Genomic DNA, 19,757 nt, shown 5'->3' with positions numbered 1-19,757 from the left:
GAGTTGCCTTGAGCACTTGGTGGAGTGATGACCTTTAACAGACCATGGCTGGACTGTGTGCAGCCTCAGCGTTGTCTGAAGTCAACATATACTGTTGCAGAAGATGATCCATTGAGAATGTAATGTTTGATATGATCAGAGAGAGAGAATAATTAATATAAATCTGGCATTGTGTTTGCAAATTTCAATATTCAAGAATGGTTACCTTTAGCAACACGTTTAGCTTATATAAAACTCTTAATATCTGCAACGTAATAAGTAAAAAAGAACATTAAAAATGAAACAATAGGAGTCAAGCTTTGGCTATAAAATGTGCCATCCCGTTATGTATGGAAAAAAATCACTTCAAAATCAAATCAAGAAAAATAAATGTAAACATGAAAGAAAATAAATATTTATTTTTTTCTTTATATATATTACTTTCTATGTTTTCCAAGACATATTTTATGCATTTATTGAGACATACAATTACTTCTCCATACATTTGCAGTTATGGCAGGTTTGGTCCTCCATAATAGTTTGCTGGTTATACATTTCAGTTTAAAGATGATGCGTCTCATAGATGAAGTCCCTGGTTCAGATGAAATGCAACGAAACATATTAACTGATGGGATGATATATTTTGCTGCTGTGTACTCAAACTTTGATTGACACTTAAAACTATAACAATTCATATTTCATCTTTACAGAAAATCTCTTCCTCATGATCAATAAACATCTTTAATACATTGAAAATAGCTATTATTTGGCCATCAGTCAGTTTGATATAGTTGTTTTATGTTTTTTCTTTTTATAGATGCTGTGGTTTTCCATTGGAGCAGCTGGTCTATATACAGAATGACAGTTACATGTATAATTACAGAGTCTTGCATACAGGTTGACTGCGGAGTAAAAATACACACGTTATCTCAGGAAGCCTGACAGTTAAGTCAGCTATAACTAGTCAACACAGCGGAGAGAGCAGAACTTGAGACCTTAAACATCTAGCGGCCATCTTCCGCATCAGTTTCCACAGTCCAGCTAGCATTAAGAGCAATGTTAGAACCAAGCTGGCCACTAGGTCAATGAGGGCCATGGGGAAGTCCTTTGGCAAGCAGTCTCTCTCTCTCTCTCTACTCACAAATAGTCAAATACAGTTGACAGTCAGTTCAAAAAATGGAGTTCATCATTAAAAAAAAACACTTTTCATCAATACCTAAACAATACTTTAAGTATCATCGATACAAAAAACTTTTTTTTTTGATCTGATGGCAATATGTATGTATGTATGTATATATATATGTATATATATCTATACACACACATATATATAGACATATATATATATATATATATATATATATATATATATATATATATATATATATATATATATATATATATATATATATATAAATATATATATATATAATTGTTACTATATTTGTTATTACTCCCTATATCCATTCATATTTTTATTGTCAGTGAAACTGATTCAAACAAGTACAATAAAGTCTGAGGCAGAACGTTTACATCCTAACAAAGGCTGAAACCTGCCCGCTCATTTCAGACACAGAGATACAGTCTACAGTCCAGAGTCCTACAAAGACAGGGTAAGTATATCGGTGGCCAAAATTGTTCTGATTGCCTCCTTTCCTTAACCAAAACATCACCCAAAACTATTTCTTGCATCCGAACAGTCTTTACATAGCAACTAGCAACAGCAGCGGGCAGCCAATAGGAGAGCAGGCCAGGGGCGGGGTTACTATAACAGGACAGTGATAAGGGGTGTGGTTGATGGCATCACACTAGCACTACCATCACACTAGGCCTAGTGCCCCTTTGGCAGCTGCCAATCACAGGAGTTACAGATACACGTTTGATAATAATCCCTCCCCCTTGATGCACATGAAAAAAGAAAAGCGTCCCTGTCCCTGGTATAGTACCTACCAGCTCCCATTCAGAGGGTCATCACCATAGAACACAGGAAGCCCTGGATTCACACCCACAGTGGACGTTTTGGACGGAAACAGGGAATCATCGGGGGGGGGGGGGGGGGACGGACGGACGGACGGACACAAGGCTATAGGACAGACTGTATTGTTAGCCATCCAATCATTCGCAGTCGCCGTGGTTACAGTGTAGGAAAATACTTTTGATTGACAGCTTTACAATAAGTAAGATGACAGCAAAGTTGATTACGGTAATCCTTTTTATACCTTCTCTACAGTCTGAGTGAGTGTCCATCGGTTCATGAAACCCTTCTAATCTCCGTCGCGTTCTCTCATGCAGCATCTATCGGAAAAGTAGCAGTTGTCGACCAATAGGAATTGCTCATTCTTCAACGGTTGCTTGGGGCGTCCGGTCACTGATTATTGATTGGGTGTCTCAGCAGTTGCCTGAGTTACGGAATTCTCCGTTCTCTGTGATCTGCAGGGCGGAGCTGTTGCTGGGTGACAGGCCGTTCCTTTGTGACGTCACAGTGTAGCGCTCCTTCAGCTGTGTGAGCGCGGCCATCAGCCGGCTGTTGGCCGCGTCCAGACTGGCTATTCTCTTCTCCTGGAGGCACAGACACAGACCACCACACACATGGAGTTACAGAATTGCAGACAGGAATATTTTAGACAGACAAGGGGCCTTTTTTTGTTGCTTCGCTAAAAAAGTAATTATTAACTAACAAAATGGAGTTACCTGGAAATGCAGTGAGAAAGAGTTGAAAGACAGGCAGACATAGAGAGAGAGTGAGAGAGAGAGTGACAGAAACAAACCTGTGCTTCGATAATCTTCTGCTTCGAGTCCACCACGGCCTGCATATCTGAGTGGTCCTTCTTCAGCTCAGCCTCCACAGTCATCAACCTGCAGTGACACAAACACTGCTGGTCACATGACGCACAACATTACACCAACATGTCACCAACAGGTCAACATCACAAACATCCTCACAGCCCCTGAAACACACACACACACACACACACACGTTCGCGCACACACACACCTGCTGATAATGCTGTTCATCTGGAGATCCTTGTCGTCCTGAAGGCGTCTCAGGCGGCTCTCCGTGTCCTCCAGCCTCGCCTGGAACCACCAGCCACATACCGAGTCTCATTACACTTAGTTATCACTTAGCTAGCATGATGCCCCTGGAACCACCAGCCACATACTGAGTCTCATTACACTTAGTTATCACTTAGCTAGCATGATGCCCCTGGAACCACCAGCCACATAGTGAGTCTCATTACACTTAGTTATCAACTAGCTAGCATGATGCCCCTGGAACCACCAGCCACATACTGAGTCTCATTACACTTACTCAATATATGCTAATAAAGTGTAGGTGATATCCACCTGGTATTTCTGTAACAAGGTTGTATGGCAACAAATAACATGTGTGAATGATAAATATACATATATGTTAACATCAGTGAATAGTAGCCTATATGCTACACGTGAACCTCCTAAGATGGCGGAATTTGATTGGTTATATGAAAAAAATTAATTACCACATACCACAAATACCAATAAAGTTTAGTCATTCCATGAACATTGCCGAAGAAGTTTCCCCGATATCTCGGGATATCAGGCAATATCCCATGATTGAGATCTCAAACTCGGGATATTGCGTGACCGTCGTCTCGTCAGGCTAATAAAAACAAATAAACTGCTAATAAAAACCAATAAATCCCGGCAAAAAGTGCTATCGGGTTTTTTTTTGTAGTGTTCACGTGTAGTGTATACTAAAACAATTATTCACCTCAGGCTCCATGAATAGTGGGGAATAGCCCCCTTGACTTTCGATCTGGTGGGCTATTCCCCACTATTAATTTTGCCTTTGAAATAGGGGACTATAAATATATATAGATGATATGTGCACCTAGTACTCCTGTAACAAGGTTAACATAGGTGACTATAAGTAGATATAGGTGATTTGTGTACCTGGTACTCCTGTAACAAGGTTAACATAGGTGGCTGTAAGTAGATATAGGTGATATGTGCACCTGGTACTCCTGTAACATCCTCTGGTTGTGCTGGTCCTGGAGCATCAATCTGGCCTCACATTCTTCCTGCCGCATCCCTGCAACACGTAACCTCTCCTGGAGCATGGCGATCTCCTGCTGGTACTGCACACACACACACGCGCGCGCACACGCGCGCGCACACACACACACACACACACACACACACACACACACACACACACACACACACACACACACACACACACACACACACACACACACACACACACACACACACACACACACACACACACACACACACACACACACACACACACACACACACACACACAAAGACAACATGGAATGAGCCCAGTGTAATCCTGCAAAGAGCACTGAGGCACTCAAATAAAACCCCAGGTCATCCACATGTAAGGAACACAGGTTAGGAAATCAAAGTGGTGAAACCGAGTAAACCTTCACTTGAAGAACTTCTTGCAATGACAATCATATGGATAGGAAGCTTTCAGTGCTTCTTAAAGACTGAATCAAGTCCAGCAGTTCATACAGATCTATTTACAGCTACAACAGGCGGGACATTAACTTATTTTACTATCAATATGTTAACATGATCATGATGATTGTCAAGACTTGTTCATCATGTGAAGCATGCCTTTCTCATTCGTGTCCGTCGATGTGAAGGAAACCGGTCTGCTACCTTTTCACTGAGGGACTCGTCATCCTCAGTCTCTCCATAGGGGGCGCCAGAGTTCATATTAAGCAGCCAGGCAGCAGTACGGTCCAGTGCACCCGGGTTTACTGGGGACGGGGCCTAGTGCATATACACACACACAGAGACGATGCACATACACAAAACACAGAACACAAGCGCACGTGCACAGCACACAGACAAGCGCACGTGCACAGAGGTACACACACACACACACACAAAGGGTTTTGCGTTACTACACCTTGTTTTGCGCAGCATGATCATTTCACCTTTTGATCTGACCTATGACGCCCTTTTTAATTCAAGGCTAGCTTACAGCATCGGGTCATGAACCCATCATGCTGGTTACCTTGGTTACAGGCCGCAGTTTCTCAGGGCTGTCCCCTTTGGAGGAGGACGAGGTCTGCCTCAGGCGGGATTGGCCGCTGCTGGGCCAATCGGGACTGGATGACATCATGCTGCCAGACGCGGGCCGGGGAGGGTAGGCCGAGGTGCCGCTGGTGAGGATGGTGGGGGGGGTCCGGCCGCGGGGGGGACACGGGGGGGCCGAGGAGGGCGGGGGCGGCTGGTCTATGCGCCTTTGGGGTCCGGTAGAGGGACCCACTGAGTTCTGACGAGGGCCGATGGGAGCCACTGGAATCAAGCACACAAAACATGCACAATGAGGTCAGAGAACTGCTGTATGTGTACCAAGAGAGGAGAGAGGACACTACGAGGAGAACAACAAGGAGAGAGGAGAGACCATTTGGAGAGGAGAGACCACTATGAGCATAACAAGGAGAGAGGAGAGACCACTTGGAGCAGAACAAGGAGAGAGGAGGGACGGCTAGAGAACAGGCGTTCTCACCAGGTGTGTTGCCGTGTGGAGGATCGTTCAGTGACATCTGTCGGCGTGAATACTCCTCTCCACTGCTGCTGCTGGACAGAGCTGACATGCGATCTCCTCTCTCTCCTCTCTCTCCCCTCTCGACTCTCTCTACTCTCTCCCCTCTCTCGCCCCCGCCCAGGCCCACAGACATCTGGGTAAGGAACGCCGGCTTGGTCCCCATCGTGGTCCTCTCCTCGGGATTGCCATGGGAACCGGCAGAGCCATCGGAGGGCGTGACGTCGGTCTGCTGCGGTTGCCTCGGTGACGTGCTGGTCATGTGATACACAGGGTTCTGGAAGGAGAGGGGAAGGAGCCCGGTCCTGCGCTGCCATTGGCCGTCGTCGACCCCGTCACTGGGGGACGAGTCCTGCAGGTCGACCAGAGACAGACTCCGGCTCTCATTGGTCAGCTCGGGGGCCTCCCTCCGGTCATTGGCTAACTCCGGTCCTGCTTCGTTCTCATTGGCTTCGGAGTAGGAAGAGCTGGCGGCCGGAGAGCCCTGCAGGCCTGGAGAGGTATCACATGGTGAACATGCAGTATTCACATTACATATATGAAGGGCAATCACTCTACACTCAGGGGGATGGGGTCATGGGGTCATGGAGTCATGGGGTCACGGTTGGGAGTTAAGTGATAGATGAGCCAGGATCTAGGGACAGAGGAGTCAGACTTCATAAAGGTTGAGGTCTGTGGTAGGGGTTAAGGGTGATTGTGTTTAGGGTTGTTTAAGGGTTAAGGGTGATGGTGTTTAGGGTTGTTTAAGGGTTAAGGGTGATGGTGTTTAGGACTGGGTAAGGGTTAAGAGGTGATGGTGTTTAGGGCTGGATAAGGGTTAAGGGTGATAGTGTTTAGGGTTGGTTAAGGGTTAAGGCTTCTAGAAGAAGGACTTACCGGTTGCGGGCTGAAGACTGGATCCTTTGGTAACAAAGAACAAGTCTTTGTTCTCTGGAGTTGGAGATGGAAGCCTGGTGAAGTCTACCAAACTACACAAGCACACACACACACACACACACACACACACACACACACACACACACACACACACACACAGACACAGACACAGACACAGACACACACACACACACACACACACACACACACACACACACACACACACACACACACACACACACACACAAAAAAAAAATTAGCTGCACATGTGAATAGGCAAGGCAAGGCAAGGCAACTTTATTTATATAGCACTTTTCATACACAAGGCAGACTCAAAGTGCTTCACATATAAACATTGTCATACAATAAAATAAAATAATAGATAAGTAAAAGAAAAACATATGCAAAGAAATGGGTAGAATAGAAAAAGGCATTTTAGTATTAAAATAGAAAATAAAGGCAAAGTTAAAAAAGCTTTTTAGAAAGTGCAATGTATTTAAGATTTTAGCAGAAAGCTATAGCAAACATAAAAGTCTTCAGTCTTGTTTTAAAGGTGCTCAGAGTTGGGGCAAGTCTTAAATCCTCTGGGAGTTTATTCCAGCTATTTGTTGCATAGTAACTAAATCCTGCTTTCCCATGTTTTGTGTTTACTCTGGGGATAATTAACAGATTGGTCTCAGAGGATCTTAGTGGTCTAGAAGGCTGATGTAGTGGAAGCATATCAGTTAAGTATTTTGGGCCTAAACCATGTAGGGATTTATAGGTTAGCAACATGATTTTAAAATCAATTCTCTGACCTACAGGAAGCCAATGTAACGATTTCAGAATTGGTGTAATGTGATCAAATTTTTTGGTCTTTGTTAGAACTCTAGCAGCAGCATTCTGAACAAGCTGAAGCTTCCTCAGAGTTTGTTTTGGGATAGATTCAACATCGACAACAGATGATGAGTGTCAGGTCAAACGCTAATAAAAGGTTGGGCGTTCAGACTATAGCCAGACGGACGAGAGTTCGGCCCTTCCTACTACTACTACTATGAAGTTAGATTTAGAAAACAAAGAAAGTCATTGAATTTTAGTCTCTGTTGGTTTTTAAACAAATCTGATTGGTCCTCATTGTGGATGAGGAGAACCCGAGCTGTCCACTACGCTCAGGGTAGGTCAGTGATACACTTTGTCCAAGCAGAGGCTGGGACATGATCATGTGATCAAAGCTTAGGAAATCTTAATCAGTGGAGAACAATACATGTACTTATCCCAATCTGTTTTTAATGTTATGAGCCCAGGTAAATTGCCGTTAAGCTAAGTGTGACCTTAAGGTGAGGGTCAGGAGAGGAGGCGGGGGGGGGGGTATCGGGCTCACCTGGTGTCGGCCCCCACGCTGCCCTGTAGGCCCCGGGACAGGTTGCAGCCCGCCAGGGGGGGAGAGAGGGGCGGGGACAGCGGTGGCGGCGACACCACGCGCTGGGGCTCCGCGCAGCTCATTGGATAGCCTGCGCCCGGGTTGACCGAGCCCCCTGCGTGGGCCCCGCCCCCTGGGTGGGGGTGGACAAGCCCCCCTGGGTGAACCAATCCTCCTGGGTGGACTAGACCCCCCGGGTGGATCAGCCCCCCTGGGTGGACTAGACCCCCCGGGTGGACCAGCCCCCCTGGGTTAGCGAGCGCTGAAGAGACTTCCCTCAGGATACGAGGCAGCGGACCTAGCTTAGCCAGACACGCCTGGAGGGACGCACACACACACGCACACACACACACACGAACGCTCACACACACGCACACACACATCCACATACAAACACACACACACACACACACACACACACACACAAACAAACACAAGGACATCCACATAAACACACAAACGAACATACACACATGTATACACATGCACACACACATACAGACACATGCACACTCAGACACACACACACAGACAGACACACACACACACACACACACACACACACACACACACACACACACACACACACACACACACACACACACACACACACACACACACACACACACACACACACACATTCACACAGTAATCAATACATGTGAACACCGTGAAGATAAAACATTCCCCACTTATTTGTCCATTCTACAGAATCCAAAGGGTTAATGTTCGAGACACCGGTACCGGAATAATTATAACGTTTAAACAATTTGATTGATTCAACTGAAGACTGCTGTTGGCGGACAGCAATATTATCATTCTCAACAAGGACGGGATGGATTATCTTGAAGGCTGAACATGCTGTGTCTATTTACAGCGGATAGAAGACAATGGGTGTCTTTCATGGTGGTATTTGGGGATGTTTGATGTTGTAGAAGGTGGACAGGTTGAACTGATGTGCGGAGAAGCTTAATGTATTATTAGAATCAGAGAGAAGCGTCTGCTAGACCTCTTTACAGATGTATGTCTATTTTAAAATTCTGGTTTCATTTCTAAATGAGCCACATTATCTTTAAAGCATTTCGAGGAACGCAGACCTAAAGCTTGAAATAACTTCATGCAGAAGTTAAGGGAGACAGAGTATGCTCATCCCAGATACGAAGAAAGTTTAATACTGATGATATAGCCAGCATCTAATCCACTGCACTAAAAGCTACTATTCTTGTGCATAAATGCATCTTTCCTATTTTTCACCTGTTTATTCCTAATTGTATTTAATGTTTCTATTGCTACGTCTATTTTACTGGTATAATATTTATTCTTTCCATCGAGAGAAAGGCAATAGCGACAATCAATTTCGTGTGGGATTAAGAAAGTACTCTGGTACTCTGAATCTGTATTCATCCAGGTTTAACCCAGATGTCAGCAGTAGATGGAGAGCCTGGGGTTGAATAGAGATGCTAGCGAATTGAGCTATGTATTTATACAGGTTTAAGGCCGATGTTAACGATAGGACCACGTGTGTCAATGAGTCCAGCTGTGGGTACCTGGTCCAGCTCTATGAGCAGGGTGTGGAGGGTGGACAGCTCCCGGCCCAGGTCGATGTATCCGTCGAAGCCAGCCGTGTGGGACAGGCTGTCGGGGTGGGAGATCTCCTGCAGGAAGCGTTGCATGTTGCTCCACTCACGCTCCACAAAGTCGTTCATGAACAGCATGTACTCCTCCTTGTTGCCGAACCTGCGGAAAACACAGAGGATGCACTCCATTAATTATACAGTACATACATACGTACACACACACACACACACACACACACACACACACACACACACACACACACACACACACACACACACACACACACACACACACACACACACACACACACACACACACACACACACACACACAATAACACACACACACACCCACCCACACAAAAACACACACACACACACACACACACACACACACACACAGCATACAAACATTTACACACACACACACACACACACACACACACACACACACACACACACACACACACACACACACACACACACACACACACACACACACACACACACACACACACATGTACATATGCATACACATAAAAAACACACATATATTAGGATGTTTATGAGTCCCTTCATCCTATCTCTTTGTGGATTCCCCTGCTGTTTGTTCCTGTGAGGGTTCATGTTTTAATTGGTTTAAATGGGAGTTTGTCATTGTGTTGATTAAAAGAGACACGTTCATCTCAGCAAATGAGTGTGTGTCTTTATTAGTTTGGTGTAGTGTTCATTTGTACGATTAATACATACTCTGAGGATATAAAGTTTAATAAAACATATATGTAAGTGCTTTTAACAGGTAGATAGATGTGTTTCTTACTTGCTGAAGTTGGCCAGGTTCTGCGTAACCTTGGCTATGAGGGTGAGCGTGCGGGCGGTCCGGTCGTCGGGGTACTCCTGGGTCAGCTCAAACAGAGACGGCGACATCACAGCCGGACACAGGAAGCGCAGGAACAGCGACGCGCTGATCAGACGCTCACTGATGTCCGGTCGCCCCCGGTTACCACACTCCTGACGCCACGATGCAAACACCTCTTTCAGCTCCCTGGGGAACACTCTGGAAAAACACCCACGTACACATTAGGCATAAAGACCATTTGAAACAGGTGGAATTCTTGTGTGTGTGTGTGTGTGTGTGTGTGTGTGTGTGTGTGTGTGTGTGTGTGTGTGTGTGTGTGTGTGTGTGTGTGTGTGTGTGTGTGTGTGTGTGTGTGTGTGTGTGTGTGTGTGCCTTTGTGTGTGTGTGTGTGTGTGTGTGTGTGTGTGTGTGTGTGTGTGTGTGTGTGTGTGTGTGTATGCCTTTGTGTGTGTGTGTGTGTGTGTGTGTGTGTGTGTGTGTGTGTGTGTGTGTGTGTGTGTGTGTGTGTGTGTGTGTGTGTGTGTGTGTGTGTGTGCCTGTGCGTACCTGTAGGACTCGAGGATCTTGCAGAAGGCCACCTCGCAGCACATCCTCAGGTTGGCCTGGTGCTCGGGGAGGTCAGAGGTCACACAGCGTGCCGGATCCACCTCGCAGTTCTCATCAGACTCATACAGAGCCTTGATGAACTCCCCTACACACACATACACATATTTATAGATATATGAGATTATATTATGAGTGCGTGCATGAGTGTGTGCTTGCGGTGTGTTTTTGTGTGTGGGTGTGCTTGCGTGTGTGTGTGATTACCCAGCGCATCTTGCAGGTACTTCTGCCCGACCAGTTTCAGATACTCCTCGATGCTTTTGGTCGCCAGTGTGTTTTCTCTGAAGATCAGCTGATCGTTGTCACGACAACGGTCAACCTCTGACATCATCAGGTCTGTCAGGAAGTCCTAAAATATCCGGACAGATAATAAGCTATTCAGAGATATTCGCAGCTCAGATGGTGGTCAGGTACGGTCGTTAAGCTTAGTAATGAGTAGGTGTAGTTTAGGTTAGTTAGCAGTTTGTCAGTGAAACATCTGTGTGTTCAACCTGTCTGTGTACTGCGGAGTCCCTGAACCAAGTAATATGGACCTTGACCTTTCTTAAAAGGGCAGGATTATGGTTTGGTCTCGTATGTAGTGTTTTGGGGCAGGATTATGTTGCTTTTTTTATGTGTACTTAAAGTGATTGTAGTTATGTACTAGTTATTGGTCGGTCTAGTAAGTACTTGTTATGGTTATGGTTAGAAACTTGGTGGTTTAGCACATACAGCTAGGCATATAGTTTGTACTATTTACTACTAATGGTGACATCTAGTATGTACGATAAAGAGTTGAAGTGAGGTCTAGTTTAAACCAGCCTGGATCTATGTACTAAGGAGTTCCATTGAGGTCTACTTTAAACCAGCCTGGGTCTATGTACTAAAGAGTTACATTGAGGTCTAGTTTAAACCAGCCTGGGTCTATGTACTAAGGAGTTACATTGAGGTCTAGTTTAAACCAGCCTGGGTCTATGTACTAAGGAGTTACATTGAGGTCTAGTTTAAACCAGCCTGGGTCTATGCACTAAGGAGTTACATTGAAGTCTAGTTTAAACCAGCCTGGGTCTATGTACTAAGGAGTTACAGTGAGGTCTAGTTTAAACCAGCCTGGGTCTATGTACTAAGGAGTTACATTGAGGTCTAGTTTAAACCAGCCTGGGTCTATGTACTAAGGAGTTACAGTGAGGTCTAGTTTAAACCAGCCTGGGTCTATGTACTAAGGAGTTACAGTGAGGTCTAGTATAACCCAGGTTCTATGTACTGTTATTTTGACGTACAGTGTAAACCTGGGTCTAAATAGTGTTATGCAGTGTAGTGTCTATGTGCTAAGGAGTTAGGGAGAGGTCTACCTCACCCTAACTCCTCTATCAATCAGTGGCGCCGACTTCAGGTCAACATTTGGTCAACATAAATATTTGTTCAAATGTGGGTGATTAATTCGAAATTTTGGTTGGGACGATGTAAGAAATAACACATTTCATACGACTGCATCGGGGGGTGCACTTATTTAACATGCCCTGGGAATATCAATGTTATTTGAAACTTAAAACTGGACCATTTATTCGTTAGAGTTGGATTTAAACTCAATGCAGGACCACTATTGGAATGGATTGGACAAACATTTGAACTAAATGATTAGTTGACTTCATATGTTATCGCATAAAATTGAGTTAACTTCATATCGCATAAAGGCAATACAATGGTCTATACAAAGGAGAAAGGCGAGAATATAGCCCGCCCCAGGCCAACCCCTTCCACACAAATTCTCGAAGGCGATCAATAAAAATAAACCAACCGTTTTTGCCCATAGAAGGGAAATCCGTTAAACATACACTGTTATACAATATCCCCCGACCTTTTGACCAATAGGTTTCCACCACTAAAAGGGCCAGTAAATATTCTCTCGCGGGCCGGATCCTCGTGTGTGTGTGTGTGTGTGTGTGTGTGTGTGTGTGTGTGTGTGTGTGTGTGTGTGTGTGTGTGTGTGTGTGTGTGTGTGTGTGTGTGTGTGTGTGTGTGTGTGTGTGTGTGTGTGTGTGTGTGTGTGTGTGTGTGTGTGTTGGAGCCATAACGGAAGTAGGCTATGGCAATAATGAAATGGAAACATTAATAATTTATATATCTAGGCCTATGGTTAATTTGAGTTTGTATTCTGTCTCCCCCAGTAGGTCAGTTATATTGTCGCAGTCATTCAGCTAATTAAAGGGATTTAATTCACCTGCGGGACTGTAACAGAAACGAGAGTTAGACGGGGAAGCGGGACAGTTTTTTGACCGCAAACAATCGCAAACAATATTCGCAAATGTTGGCAAATAAGTAGGGCCTATAGTTAGCAAGAAGAATCATTTTGTTTGAAGCTTTATCTGATAAAGCATTTTTGATTGAACTTCGGATCGGATTGCCTACTTTGTACTTTGGATTGCGCGTCGTCTACCCCGCTCCTATAGTGGCCCTTTAATCTTGGCAAAAGGCAACTACACTAAGTCAAAAAACTCCGCTAGGACGAAGAGGTTAAACAACCGTCATCGTCTTCTTTATACATCCCGACATCACGTTGCCAGCGTTGTGTACGGGTTCATTCATGAACTTTTCCATGTACTCACGACCGGTCAAAGACGTCCGCTCCGGTGTGTTCATGGCCGGGCCGAGACGTCGGCTCCGGTGTGTTTTTCATTGTGTGTGTATAAGACGTCAACCTCGTAGAGCTCCGAAAACATGACCTCAACACAGAGACAAACGCTCTTCAAATTAGAATACACATATTTGTAGGAGTGAATTTGCTCCAAAATCGATTTGTTTTTCTGACAGCCTGCTGCTGTGGAATTGTGGACAGTTGTCATCAAACTGACTCGTGTGATAAGCAACGACGTTAAGGTGGGAACGGTGAGGTTCATCTCGTCAGTTCAAGCATTGTTCATGATGGAATAAAGATCAGTTCAACCGGAACCTTAGTGCCAGGCAGCACACGTCAAATTATACATTTATTTTTGTCTTGTAATCTCCCTGCTTCTGAAATGAGCGAACATCTCCGGCCAGCGCTCGTCCGCCCAGGCGCCCAGTGGATGAGCGCTTTCCACTGTGAAGATTAAATCGCGCAGCATTCCACCGTGCGATTATCCCCGTTGCGTATCTCACGTTGATGAAATCACATGCTGGATGCTTTAATCTTTCTATGTGTTTTTTAGCTAATGATCGGGCTACAATAAGACTACGTTGACTATGTAATCGCGGACAGAAGGGGACATTTCATAGTGGATGATGGATACCAGGACTTTATAGCGTCCCGACAGGCTTTAGCTGCACTCGGGGCACGCAACTACTCAAAATCGGGACTGTCCCAATCACCAAGGAAGAATGCCAGTGTAGGAAACTATAGCGCATTCAACAAAGAAATAATCATGATAATATTAATTAGGCTAATTAAAGTACATTGATTATAGTAATGCAATTTGACCTCATGTCGGAATGGCGGGACGTTTGAAAATAAGTAAAGTACCGCCACTCCGATCATGGAAAAAAAAAAATTGTCGGTGTGGTGGGACGTTTGAAAACAATGGAAGTCCAGCCATTATGACAATTAGACGTCAATGTCGGAGTGGCGTTATGTCTGAATGGAAGGCGGTCCCCATGCAGTGTAGCGTAGGCCTATATGTACTAAGGAGTTAGGGTGAGGTCTGGTGTAACCCAGGGTCTCAGTAGTGTTACGGTGAGGTCTGGTGTAACCCAGGGTCTCAGTAGTGTTACAGTGAGGTCTGGTTTAACCCAGGGTCTCAGTAGTGTTACGGTGAGGTCTGGTGTAACCCAGGGTCTCAGTAGTGTTACGGTGAGGTCTGGTGTAACCCAGGGTCTCAGTAGTGTTATGCAGTGTAGTGTCTGTGTACGAAGAGCAGACCTTAGCCTTCCCGGTGCTGTGGAGGATGTGGACCAGCGCGGCGGCGAGCTCCTCCTTGGCGCGCAGGCTGATGGAGGCCTCCAGTGCGCTGCACAGCAGCAGGTAGTTTGAACTGATCCACTCGGCAAACTCCTTGTACTGCTCCATGGGCAGGATGATGATGCTCTGGTAGCGGGCCTTGATGCGCACCGTGGGGCCCGAGGATTTGCCTGAACACAATGTGCATTTTACTATTAATATTTTATTCATAGTCATAAAATTGCCGAATTAACTGTGATATAAAGATTTTCATATAATAATATTGCTTTGTGTGTGCGTGCCTAATGCGGCACACACACACACCCACACACAAACACACACACATAGCCACACACACACACCCACACAAACACTCACACACACACACACACACACTGCTACACACCATCACACCCCCACACACACACACACACACACACACACACACACACATTGCTACACCCCCCCACACACACACACACACACACACACATACCCACTCAAACCCTGCTGCTACACACAACACACACACACACACACACACACACACACACACACACACACACACACACACACACACACACACACAACCCTACCTCGGCTGGTGCTGGGCGTGCTCACGGAGTACCACTTCTCCACCAGCTGTCTGCCGGTCACCGTGGCAACAGGGATGTTGACCAGCCCCACGTAGCTATTCTTGTCCTTCTTCCTCTTCCTGTCTGTCTCCTTGTAGAGATGCACGGTCAGCGAGCCCACCGAGGGAAGGCTGGAGAAGTCGAAGCGCTCGCCCCAGAACACGTTGTCCGTCTTCAGCTTGCAGGAGGTCCGGGCGTACAGGCTGTCGTCCAGACACAGCTCGCAGAAGTACCTGGAAACACACACGTTCCATCGTCATGGAAACCGTCACCACGGCAACCATCCCTGCCTCCCCTTCACGGATGAAAAAGTATCTGCTATCCTCACTCTGTCCCGACTACTGTGTACTATTGTATGCGGTCGCTGTTAGACAGACTCTAAATGAACAGGCGCGTGGAACTATGTAGCACAAGAGGGGTGAACTCTGATTGGCTGTTTGTAGGGACCTCTCAAACCTTACTTTTACACATGGGGATTTGTTCATCATATAGGCCATACAGGTGTTCATGGTAATAGACCTTTAACACAGACACAGACATATCTACGTAGACGTCACATTGCTGCAAAACGTCAACATCGCCGCCATATTGGAAAGGCCACGTACTAGTCTAATGCTAGGGTCCCAAAACGACTACTACTAGTCTATCGGTGGCGTCCCCATACTTCTAGTATATTGGTGGTGTCCCACCACTAATACTTCTAGTCTAATGGTGGTGTCCCAATACTAATACTTCTTGTATATTGGTGGTGTCCCAATACTAATACTTCTAGCATAATGGTGGTGTTCCAATACTAATACTTCTAGTCTAATGGGGGTGTCCCAATACTAACACTTCTAATATAATGACATTGTCCTTATTTCTGGGAAGAATCACAGAGCAAGGGATCCCTCCCGCAAGGGATGGATCTCTTGTTTCTAAAAGGGAGCACTTAAAGGAGACATATGATGGTGTTTTCCCAACAAGTTAACATAGTATTTGAGTTCCAGAAAACATGTTTTTGAATCTGTTTGCTGGAAATGTCTTTTAGGAAAGGAGGAACCCCTCTGCTTCAGTCCCATCAGAATGCGTTGTTTCTAGTGTCTGTAGCTTTAATGCAAATGAGCTGCTGCCCATTGACCAATGAGCTGTCAGACTGACCACAGCATGGAGGAGAAGGGATTGTTGCCGTTTGCCGACTCCTGGAGCTCTATATCTATATCATATAATAAAATAATAATAATATTATATATGGGTATTTATATAATAATATATCTAATATCACGGCCAAAAGCTATGTGCGCTTTGGATGATATTATGAATCATAAAGACTGCGTCTGATGTCTCTGGTACTTCCACAACAAGTTAAGACTCGTAGTGGGGGATATCTCGGCCATGGTTGAGAAGAATTGGGGGAAGGAACTTTGGCCTTGACTCTCTGAGGTCCATGAACCGCGACATGGAGGAGAAAGGGATTGTACTCCGGGAGCTGTGCTGCCGGACTGCCGCCGAGCTCCCCGCGCCGGAACTGCCAGCTCGGCGGTAGTTTAGCTCCCGGAGTACACCGCCGGAGCTGCTGCTGAGTGCCCCCCGCCGGAGCTGCTCTTCCGCTGGTCCACAAAATCGTAGCTATGCTCTGATTGGAGGGGAGTGGGGAAGTGGGAGGTAATATTCAAGTGTGCCCCCTTCCTACGTAGGAGGGGGCGCCGAAACGGACTTGCTCGTTTGGTAACTGTAGACTTGGTACTTTCAGAAATACATATCTCACTCAGAAAAACATGTACAGACTTTTTTCAAAGTTTGTATGCGTGTGGGAGCACCAGAGACCCAAAACAACTCCACAAATCCCAGGGAAAGTGTTGTTTTCATAATATGTTCCCTTTAAAGCAATGTACTCATTTGATTCGTTTTGCATGATTCTTGCACTTTCTGGATTGTACCTTCATGGTTGAATTCACTCATTGTAAGTCGACTTTGTACGAAAGCTAGTGCAACGGGTGCCGTTAAGGACGGCCATTAATGCAGCATAACAAGCAACACAGTTGAAGCAGAGTTCCAAAGTTAAAGCGGACGCTGAATCAACAACCAGAACCGCTGAGCAATCAGCAGGTTTCAGGCAGGTTTGCGGCCTACCTCTTCTTGGCAGGCAGGTCCTTAGCCTCCACCAGCCAGGCGGTCAGGACGTTCTCCAGCCGCCGGCTGTTGTCCTTGTTGGGGTGGACCGCCCGCCGCAGGTTCTCCATCCACTTCTCTCTCTCGGCGGCCGAGCGGCATGAGAAGCACTTGGTGCCCGTGGTGGTGGTGACCTGGGGAACAGAGAGTGGGGATCAGACTCCCAGCTCAGATGTCTCTTGAAAAGGTATCCTTCCTGCTAGGATCCACATGTCTTTAAGCTGCATTGGGCTCAGTGAACTGTGAAGGCAATGGGTTTAAACCGTATTCACCCAGCGGCCATATTTGTCAGTTGGGTGAGTAAACCTTCTCAAATCTTTGGAAACCATGGCAACTCAAAGTGCTATTCGGTTCTGCATTACATATGTCTACCCAGGTGAAGTTACAATGCATTTATGTTGGGTTTTCAAATATTCTAGAAGGTTTACCGACCCAAATGGCAGATTTCGCCGCTGGGTTAATAAGGACTTTTGAAACAGAAGGTAAACGATAGGGATGGAGAGAGAATCAGTGTTCGGGGATCCAGTTACAAGTTGGAGTATAGCCAGGTGGTTTTGTCGTACCAAATCATATGTGCTTAGCTGTTTTGAAAAACCCACCTCAAAATACAAATATGTAGTGCGTATGAGTGTGTGTGTGTGTGTGTGTGTGTGTGTGTGTGTGTGTGTGTGTGTGTGTGTGTGTGTGTGTGTGTGTGTGTGTGTGTGTGTGTGTGTGTGTGTGTGTGAGTTTGCGTGGGTTTGTGTGTGTATGTGTGTACGTGTGTGTGTACGTGTGCGTGTAATGTATGTACGTGTGTGTGTGTTACCTCGAAGCAGTACTCCTGGCCCAGCAGGGAAGAGTGGACTGGCTTGATAACGACAGTTTGCTCCATTTTCAGTTCTAGTGAAGACACACACCCAGTGCTTAGCAAAGAATCCTGGCTACCGTAGGACACCTGGTGCATTACACACCTGCACACATAAACACACACAGGTCTCATGAGCCATTGTGAGACGCTGAGAGAGAGTCAGGCTCAACCGGCCACAAGCCAAACACAAGATGGCCCAAAACAAATGAGGTGAAAAAAATTATCATTAAGTTAAATCAAAATGAAGCAATGTAACGTAATGAGACATTTTCCATACTAAATCGGCAAAGATACCTGCATGGCAATTAAAAATATTTTTCCCATTGTCTAACCCGTCAAAAGTCATGTGTGGCGGTTTGTATTCCTGTAAGAAATGTTATTAAAAACAAGTTTCATCCATCAACTACTGAGGAACTGCCTAACCTTTTTGTAAAGACTGAAGATTGAATGAATTCTTCTATGATATTATGTTTAACGATATTCAATAATTAAAGCGAAAGCACCATTCCACCTGAGTTGTCTGATCTGTTAGACAAGCTCCTAATATTGCTAGTTCTATTGGAATGTCAAATATATTTCAGTTGAGATGTCTTTAGTCCTCCTGCAATAGCTGTAATTATCTTTGCACATCCCTCGTTTGTTGAAATATCTCTAGTACTATTGAAAATATTGCTAATCCATTTTTGTATATTTTGTTTGTTGAAATATTGCTTGTTGAAATATTTCAAGTTCTGGTAAAAATAGAGCTGAAATATATGTAGCATATTTGGGTGAAAAATGTTCCCTATTTCTAGTAGAAACAGCTCTCGTTGACATATTTCTAGAATATCCATTTGACATATCGCTAGTTCTTGGTCAAATATATCTAGTATATCTAATTGACGTACTAGTTCCAGTTAAAAAATATCTATTAAATCTAGTTAAGGTACTGCTTGTTCTAGTTAAAATATTGCTTGAATATCTAGTTGACGTACTGCGAGTTCTAGTTGAAATGTTTCTAGAATAACTAGTTGAAAGATCGATAGTTCGAGTTAAAATATATCTAGAATATCTAGTTGATATATCGATAGTTCTAGTTGAAATAAATCTAGAATATCTATTTGACATTTCTCCATAACATGAGCCTAAAAAGCAAACTGAGTGACTGACAGCCGACCTCTGGCATCCCACATGGCGCAGCTTACAGAAGCATCACCTGGCATTGAGTCACAACACTCAGACACTCAGTTGCTGTATCCTGCAGCTGTCCTCCGAAATGTGAGGAACACAACGTTATAATAATGATTTTGAGTAGCATCCTGGTAAAATTAGTAACTGTGGCTTTGTTAGAACTTGGATATAAAAGCATGTCATGCAAGCATGCTGGT

The 19,757-nt window shown here is 45.0% G+C and overlaps 1 protein-coding gene across 1 annotated transcript in view; it reads right to left on the bottom strand.

The window, feature by feature from the left end:
* Positions 1-2,066: 2,066 nt before the first annotated feature.
* Positions 2,067-19,757, bottom strand: part of dab2ipa (DAB2 interacting protein a) — a 25,273-nt gene continuing 7,582 nt past the window's right edge. Inside the window, exons 6-24 of the mRNA XM_056593294.1 lie at positions 19,614-19,627; positions 18,349-18,517; positions 17,502-17,674; positions 15,351-15,622; positions 14,737-14,945; positions 11,067-11,211; positions 10,806-10,950; positions 10,221-10,457; positions 9,371-9,560; positions 8,050-8,140; positions 7,785-7,914; positions 6,425-6,516; positions 5,513-6,040; positions 5,015-5,298; positions 4,654-4,767; positions 3,975-4,097; positions 2,975-3,054; positions 2,748-2,835; positions 2,067-2,538 (exon numbers count right to left, since the gene is read on the bottom strand). Coding sequence (XP_056449269.1) covers positions 2,368-2,538; positions 2,748-2,835; positions 2,975-3,054; positions 3,975-4,097; positions 4,654-4,767; positions 5,015-5,298; positions 5,513-6,040; positions 6,425-6,516; positions 7,785-7,914; positions 8,050-8,140; positions 9,371-9,560; positions 10,221-10,457; positions 10,806-10,950; positions 11,067-11,211; positions 14,737-14,945; positions 15,351-15,622; positions 17,502-17,674; positions 18,349-18,517; positions 19,614-19,627 — 3,255 coding nt within the window. The 3' untranslated portion in view covers positions 2,067-2,367. The remainder of the gene's footprint in view (positions 2,539-2,747; positions 2,836-2,974; positions 3,055-3,974; positions 4,098-4,653; positions 4,768-5,014; positions 5,299-5,512; positions 6,041-6,424; positions 6,517-7,784; positions 7,915-8,049; positions 8,141-9,370; positions 9,561-10,220; positions 10,458-10,805; positions 10,951-11,066; positions 11,212-14,736; positions 14,946-15,350; positions 15,623-17,501; positions 17,675-18,348; positions 18,518-19,613; positions 19,628-19,757) is intronic.

Source organism: Gadus chalcogrammus, chromosome 6 (genome assembly GCF_026213295.1).
Source record: "Gadus chalcogrammus isolate NIFS_2021 chromosome 6, NIFS_Gcha_1.0, whole genome shotgun sequence".
NCBI classification, from domain to species: Eukaryota; Metazoa; Chordata; class Actinopteri; order Gadiformes; family Gadidae; genus Gadus; species Gadus chalcogrammus.
The sequence above is the reverse complement of the archived record's forward strand: the minus strand, read 5'-3'. Positions and strand labels throughout refer to the sequence as shown.